The following is an 8,534-nucleotide window of genomic DNA, read 5'->3' on the forward strand; positions in this document are numbered from 1 at the left end:
TAATAATGGTTGTATGTTTTAGGGAATGTGTGTTTTACGTTTTGGCAATATGTCCCAGTTACCCTTTCCGATATAAAAGAGTTTTGGGGAAAGTGAACGTGTATGCCAGCAGGTTTGTGCTGTAGATATACCTCCTATAACTGTAGCTCAAGCTAAAGAATCAAAATGTCCGCCTTTTCACAAGGGACTTCCAGACACCATAGACCCTGTTGCCTAAGCAGGTCCTAACCAATTAAACAGCTGTGGGCTGTTTGAAATTATTTGGAGTATAGCATTCTTTTGCAATGCTACTGATTCTCTAAGCTAAATTCTGTCTTAATGTCTTTTGGGGAGAGTTATACATTGTAATATTTGGTGAAAGTATTTGCTTGTGATTTGGGTCACACTTTTATTGTGGAAAAATTGGGGAATACACCATCAACAATGCCTGTCCTTCAGAGTAGGGGTTAGAGATGCTTAAAAATCCAATTAAGCTTAATGTAGGTAATTCAGGTGAAATGCCTAAAATAGTCTTGAGAAGCATCCTCCCTCTCCTGGGACACCCACCCTAAACTGTCCCCCGTTCCCGTCGTCCAGCTCCAGGATGTAGCCGTCCACAGCGATGGTGGAGAGGGGCGGCTGCTTCCAGGACAGGGTGGCGCTGTTGTTCTGGGTGCAGCACTCCTCCAGCTGCAGCATGGGCGCTGCTGGGACTGTGGAGGGAACTGAGACTAAGTCACACACACATACACACGGCCAAATACATACAACACACAGGGCCAAATACATGCAACACACACGGCCATATACAACACACACGGCCAAATACATACAACACACATGGCCACATACAACACACACGGCCAAATACATACAACACACAGGGCCACATACAACACACACGGCCGAATACATACAACCCACACGGCCAAATACAACACATACAGCCAAATACTTACAACACATACAGCCAAATACAACACATACAGCCAAGTAAATACAACACAGAGCCAAATACATACAACACACATGGTCAATACAACACCCACAGCCAAATACAATACTCACAGCCAAATACATACAACACACACAGTCAAATACAACACACACAGGCAAATTAATACATCACACACAAACAAATAAATAGAACACACATGGTCAAATAAATACAACACACACAGCCAAATAAATACAACACAAAGCCAAATAAATACATCACACACATAGACATATGAATATAACATAACATACGCATAGCCAACTACAACACACACAGCCAAATAAGCACAACACACATAGACATTTGCATGCAACATACACACAGCCAAATAAATACAACATACAGACATATAGACATATGAATATAATGTACACACTGGGAAGTAAAAACAACACACAGATATAAATATAATATACACAGACAATTTAGTCATATAAGTCCACACAGAGGCAAATAAATACAACATACATATTGACATATGAATATAACATACACAACATACAGACATATAAATATAACATACAGACAATTTAGTTATATAAATATACACAAAGGCAAATAAATACAGCACACATACTGTAGATGTATAAATATAACACATACACAGTCGTGTAAAACACACACAGGGGCATATAAATACAACAGACAAACAAGCAGGGCTGTGTTTTGGATTAAGGCAGCAATTCCTAGACCAATTAAATACTTTATCATGGCTGTAATTGAGCTGAATGAGTTTCACTCAGGGTGAATGTTCATGCCCAGTAAATGCTGATGGCTATAAACTGATACTTTACGTGAATTGTATCTAACCCGATCTGTTCTGTAATTGTTTGAATGACCTTCGGTATGCACTTATTGCACATCCCTTTGGATAAAAGTGTCTGCTAAATGTAATGTAACGTAATGTACAGACAGGTGATGCTCAAGGGTGCCATTTTGGCTCCTGCGCTGAACACCCTCCTCCCTACCTTTCATCTGGACGAAGTCGAGCTGGTGGATGGTCTGTAGAAGTGGTCCGCTGTCCAGGGTCAGGTCGAAGTCGCTGGTCATCCGGGGGGTCAGGGTGCCCTTGCCCCACTGGCTCTCCGTCATATGAACTCTCCGGATCAGGGCGTCCGAAATCTGCGGGGGGGAGACCGAATTCACCCACGATTCCTTTCAAAAGGATTACCCCGTCAACTCGGCCAATACCAGGTAAAGACATTACTGAGACAGTATTCAGCAGAGAGGAATGAGAGGGAGAGAGGGAGACCATGGCGGCATCCAAACCACTCTTTCCCCTCCTGGGGCCTGTTCCACAAAGCAGGATTACCGAGTTAGTTGGATAGCTGCACTGAGTAAAACCAGGAACAGCTCTTTTTACCTCAGTCCATGTCCCGGATGGACTGAAGTAAAAAAAAGAGCTGTTCTGGGTTTTACTCAGTGCAGTTATCTGGCTAAATCTGTGATCCTGCTTTGCAGAACAGTGCCCTGGCTTTTCCCAGAATAAGAAACAACAGTTGCCAGTTGGTTTTTCGCCTTGCGGCCTCATTGCTATTTCTTTGGCACTTTATGTTGGCAAAACTTGAACTGATTTCCATTGTGTCCATTGCTAGAAACACTCGCTAGGTGCTATTTGAACCCAGTTCCCTTTTCCTGCCAAACTATTTATATTTTTTTCATTTGACAATGACAATACTCATTGATCGACATCACTGTTCTGTGATGTAAAAAGTGTCAGAGTTAGCCAAATGGCTCATTTCCATCTACTGTCCCTTTGCAGGCTGATATACAGACTAGTGACCCAAAAACACTGATATTCACAAGTCAGTTAGTTAATAAGACCTCTACTTTAAAAGCCATTACCGTAAGTATATTTACGTACAGTATGGGCCAGTTTCACAGACACATATTACGCCAGGTCCTAGATTACACTGGCCCTATGTGTTTTATTCTCAGGAGGGGTACAGTTGGCCGGTTCCATGAGGTGCGTAGGCAGAGTTACGGGTGTACGGGGTGGGTCTCCAGCACTCACCTGCAGGAAGCCACTGGGGTCGTTCTCCTTGATGACCTCCAGGCAGTACTCCATCAGCCCCGTGGTCTGACGCAGCTTCACCGTGCAGTGGGCGATCTGGTCCCGCACAACCTGGGAGAGAGACGGAGAGACAGGGGGAGGAAGGAGAGGAAATAACCGTTAGAGAGAGAGAGAGAGAGAGAGAGAGAGAGGTTACGCTTTCATCCTATTCATGAGCTTAAGCACCTCTGGGGAAGAGAGAGAGAAAACGAGCCAACAGTTAACATGTTGTCCTCCTCTCCCACACACCGTTGCCACCTCTGATTTCATTGGGACTGGCATTGGTAGTAGCTAAACTTTTACTGGACAAACAGAAATAGTCAGCTAAATTTCCATGATGCCATTCCGAAAATGTGGAGCAGCGGCATTTGCTGTCGATGAATGCCACGTAGGAGATCGCAGAACCTACTGTAGTGAAGTCATTTTGCAGCATATTGGGAGCTGTACACTCCAACCGCTAAAAAACTAGGCTAGCGGCCTAGTTTACGTCACAGCTGACGTTAACCATCATTGCCTTTATTTAGCAGACGGTGCTATCCAGAGCGACTTTCAACGCAACAACGTACAACGTGTGTCATCGGGCGGGGGACAAGAACGAAGGAAACGTCAGAGGGAGAGGTTCTATTTTCGCTCTCTCCTTCTTTTAATTTTTATCACTTTCTATCCTTCCTGTAAGGGGTCAGTGTACCTGCCCAGCTCCCTCTGTCACTCTGAGTGCACATCTTTTCAGCTCATCTCTCCCTCAATCCATCTCTCTCCCCCTCTTTATCTCTCACTTCCTCTCTCCCTCTTTATCACTCATTCCCTCTCTCCCTCATTATCCCTCACTTCCTCTCGTTCTCTCTTTCATCCCATTCTTTGGCTAAAGGCTCCCAGTGATTCCTCCGCAACCACGGTCCAAGTGCAGCTGGCATCTCCTGGCAGATCTGGTTGCAGCATTGGACGGTTTTTAGATGCGTACTGTAAATGGAAGTGCGGAAACCGGGAGGTTGCTAGGCAACAGAGAGACTATTAAGAGGAGCCTTCGGTGTATCAACTCCGAGGGTTAAGCTGTGTGTAACCGGGGGAACGGAGGGAGGGTCTAACCGCAACTGGAGGCCCCGTCCAGCCACTGCTCCATCCTGCCCCATCCTTCCTGCCCCATCCTTTCTGCTCCATCCTACTTTCCCTACTCCACCCCATTCTGCTCCACCCGGATAGATCGAGCCAACCTGAAGTAGTTCCAGCTGACTCCACACATGGACACACTTCTTTGTCTGCTTGAACCTGAAGTCATAAATCACACAGCAGGTGTGAGACCTCAACACAGTCAGTCGACTTGCAGGCTCCTGCAACCCGCAATGCAGGCCATTTCTGTCAATTTTTCGACATGATAGCATGTTGTGGTGAAAATATATGCTTTTCATTTTTATTGAATGTTTCAGCATAGTAGAATATATGGTCCTTGAGATTAAGACCACAAACTTGTGTCGCCTGAATTTCTAGAATCTTAACATCATCACCATGACTACAACCAGCCCACAGCAGCAGCTGCTGATCAGTACTAATCATTCAACTGTTCTCAGTATTTTACAGCACAGACGAGCATCGCCTTGCTGCACTTCCTGGCACACATTTTGGCACACAAAATGGCAGACATTTTGACTCGGACCAGCGGGCCGAGAGGTCCTTTTGTTGAACTAGCCCTGTTTGAACTCAATACAATTAAATTAAATTCCGTTAAATTAATCTCCTATTGCTCTTTTTTTCCACAGAGAACCATCACAAAGGGGCTTTACAGAGAGCAGCTGAGCCTGCTGCCCTTCGGGGGAGTTTGAGTTCACTCCACCTCCGTGTCCCCGGACCGCTCCGTGGTGCAGTGTCAGCGATGGTTCGCCTCACCCCTGCAGTGGCCTGGCGGTGGTCCAGGACACTGATCTGGGTGCCACATAAACGCCCCCCCCCCAAACCCCCCCCCCCCCCCCCCCCCCAGGGCTCATTCACCAGCCAGCAATCCTTTACCGTCCCAAAACCACCATCCTCAACTGTAAAAGGAGCTTTTTTCAGCATCCCCCTCATTTGGTCTGAAATCTCAACCCGGCAAGAGGTAAGAGAGAGAGAAGGAAAAAAATGTACAAAAAGAAAATGTAATAACCAGGTCCCCGAATCAAGCTGATATCAACCGAATGCGGCGAGAACATTAATCTACTCCTTAAAAAGGGCTCGCAGGCAGAAATTCATTCCAACAAGGTTTTACAATTCAGCGGAAGCGATCGCAGGACAATGCGCAGGCAGGGAAAGTTGATATAAAAACGGTGCTTGTACGTTTTGATATCTATATCTGTATCTGGGCATATTCCCGGGCAGCTGGATCCAGAACCTGGCAGGGGTTCAGGAGTGTGGTCCTTCTCCTCAGAGGGGAACGGTGATGATCTGTCTCTCGAGCCGCGAAGAGCCCCCTTCCTCCGGCAGGCTGTTATTAACGACTCGTTAATGATCAAGACTAACAGAGCGACCGCAGTGTGCGGAGTGATCCGAGGTGGGGAGGGAGAGATCGGAGGGAGGGAGGAACGGGAGTCAGAGAGGGGGAGAGGAAAGATGGAGCGAGGGAGAGTGAGTGCGGAAGGAGAGAAGGGGGGATGAGGCAGAGAGAGTGGTGTGTGTGTGTGTGTGTGTGCGTGCCATCGTGGCACTGCGGTACTGCCCGTTCCAGGCAGCTGTGGGGCTCCTTGGCGGTTTGGGCCGGGTCCAGCCAGAGCATCACCGCCTGCCTGACAGCCACTGTTTACAGCACAGCCTGCTGCACCAGGGCCAAGACGCCAGCACCGCCACACTGCCCTCAGAGAGAGAGAGAGAGAGGGGAGAGAGAGAGAGAGAGAGGGGGCAGAGAGAGGGAGAGAGAGGGGGAGAGACAGAGAGAGAGAGGGGGGAGAGAGAGAGAGAGAGAGGGGGCAGAGAGAGGGAGAGGGAGAGAGGGAGAGAGGGGGCAGAGAGAGAGAGAGAGAGGGAGAGAGAGAGAGAGAGAGAGAGATGGGGGCAGAGAGAGGGAGAGGGAGGGGGCAGAGAGAGAGAGAGAGGGAGAGAGAGAGGGGGGCAGAGAGAGGGAGAGGGAGAGAGGGGGGCAGAGATAGAGGGAGAGAGAGAGAGGGAGAGAGTGAGAGACAGAGAGAGGGAGGGCAGAGAGAGGGAGAGAGGGGGGGAGAGTGAAAGAGAGATAGAGAGAATGGGGGATAAAGAGGGATAGAGAGACAGAGAGAGGGGGATAAAGGGGGTGATAAAGAGGGAGAGAAAGAGAGGGAGATATAGAGGGAGAGAGGGGGGAGAAAGAGGTATAAAGAGGGAGAGTGAGTGAGAGAGATAAATTCAGCAAGAAACAGAGAGAGAAAAAGGGAGAGAGAGGGAGAGATAGAGAGGGAGGGAGACAGTGGAGGAGAGTGAGAGGGGGAAAGACAGAGGTAAAAAGAGGGAGAGTGAAAGAGAGATAAATACAGCAGGAGACAGAGAGAGAAAGAGAGGGGGATAAAGAGGGATAAAGAGAGAAAGAGACAGTGGGATAAGGGGGTGATAAAGAGGGAGAGAGAGGGATACAGGGGGTGATGAAGAAGGAGAGAGAGGGGATACGGGGGGAGATAAAGAGGGGGAGAGAGATGGATAAAGGGGGGTGATAAAGAGGGAGAGAGAGGGGGATAAAGTGGGGTGATGAAGAGGGAGAGAGAGATGGATAGTGATGGAGAGAGCAATAAAGATGTGCCCTCAGAGTGATACAGAGGGAGTAAGGACGGGTAGACTCTAACAGGAGGGATAGAAAGTGAAATCCTTAAAAGGAGGGAGAGAGCAAAAGAGGCGAAAAGGGAGAGCAATAAAATAAGAGAGGGATTGGCAGAAAGAGATTGAAACAGAAAGAAGGTAAAGAGGTAAAGACGGAGAGAGAGGGAGAGTAAGAGAGTGATAGAAAGAGCCATATTACTGTAGAGAGGAGCAGGGAGGAGAGAGGGAAGAGAAGGATTTTCTGCCTTTTCCCAGAATAAGGCACTGTGGGCAGCTGGATTTCTGCCTAGCTCGTTGCTCTGTGCTGGCACTTTGTGTTGGCAAAAGGCTGCGTTCCATTGTTTCTGTTGCTAACAACACCGGCTAGGCGCTGTTTGAACCCCGTTCCCTTCTCCTGTCGGACTAATGACCCCGAAACTACAAACGATTGAAGTCAAAACCTTTTTAGTACCGCATCACTCAAAGGGCTCCCCTGCTGGTGGGTGCAGGGATTGCATTTCTGCCATCAGCAGAGGATGAGAGAGGCAGGATGAAGAGGCTTTGAGCAGGACAGACAACATGGAGTACAAATAGAAGGGAAGTGAGAGACAGAGAGAGAGTGAGAGCCAGAGACAGCAAAAGCAAGAGAGATAAATATATATATAGAGAGAAAGCTAGAGCGAGAGAAAGAGAGAGAGAGAGAGATTGCCAAAAATAGAAAGGCGAATCAGTTGCGATGATGAGTCCACAGAGAATGAAAGAGAAGGGAGCACAGAGATAATCATGATTCCGTTGCTGGACTGAAGAACCGTGATAATTAGATCACAGAGCTGTGAGCAGGAAAACCGAGTCCTTACAAACAACCACCTTCTCGCCAAACAGCCACGTCTATTCCCAGAGACCAAGTGCTTCACCATATCCACCGCCTCGCTACACAAAAGCCTTCATAGCTGTGACCTCCACAGCAATTAAACACCAATTAAACACCCACAGCCACCTCCGCTCACAAAGACCACCTCCGCACAAAACCAAACCGCCAGAGTCATGGTTTACTCGCTAAGCAAAACCGCTACTGTCACCGCTTCCTGTCTAAACAATACCGCCACAGGCCCTACTTCCTGCCACCTAGTCATTAAACAGAACCACACACACACACACAGACACACAGACTCACACACACACACATACACATGCAGACACACACACACTCACACACACAGAAACCCCAACAGTGGCTCTAGCAATCGTACTAATCGTAATCAGAAGATGACCAGTGATGCTAAATCTTTCATTCTCATCTGTCAATAAGCCACGGATATACAGTAGGCTGTTCGGCTGGTTGTCCCGGGCAACGAATCACAGCAAGAGGCAGACGTGAGGGGCGGGGCCTAGGGCAGCAGAAGGGGGGGGGGGGGGGTTGAGGTTGCCAGGGGGATAATAATTATTTTCCGCATGCCTCGCACCTCCAGGCTGTGCTACCCACAGTGGATGGAGAGCAGAATGAAAAGCAATCAGGAATCCGCGCTCTCTTTCGATAAGGCACACTAATGAGTCTTAAGCACAGAGAAAAACAGCAACGCCATATGCTGCTTTTATCAAAAGGACTGAAGAACTGCCAAACCCCCGGCGTACAACACATACTGTACGTACCGTCACTTCTCCGTACCGAGCGCTTAATAAACACTCATAGCTGTTTTTGTACACACCCGTGGTTCTGACTCTGTCATCCACAGGCAGGATGAGAGGTGTTTTTTTATGACATTGAAGCGTTCGGTT

General features: G+C 47.9%; 1 protein-coding gene across 7 annotated transcripts in view; it reads right to left on the reverse strand.

The window, feature by feature from the left end:
• trim9 (tripartite motif containing 9) overlaps window positions 1-8,534 on the reverse strand; it is a 42,561-nt gene that overhangs the window by 10,302 nt on the left and 23,725 nt on the right. For 4 of the 7 annotated variants that reach the window (XM_061259788.1, XM_061259775.1, XM_061259767.1 and 1 more), the window contains 3 exons: window positions 2,994-3,104; window positions 1,948-2,101; window positions 547-704 (listed from right to left, as the gene is read on the reverse strand). In XM_061259788.1, coding sequence (XP_061115772.1) covers window positions 547-704; window positions 1,948-2,101; window positions 2,994-3,104 — 423 coding nt within the window. The remainder of the gene's footprint in view (window positions 1-546; window positions 705-1,947; window positions 2,102-2,993; window positions 3,105-8,534) is intronic. The other 3 variants (XM_061259796.1, XM_061259781.1, XM_061259758.1) reach the window with 1 other exon arrangement.

The sequence above is a fragment of the Conger conger genome, chromosome 1 (assembly GCF_963514075.1).
Source record: "Conger conger chromosome 1, fConCon1.1, whole genome shotgun sequence".
Lineage (NCBI taxonomy): Eukaryota > Metazoa > Chordata > Actinopteri > Anguilliformes > Congridae > Conger > Conger conger.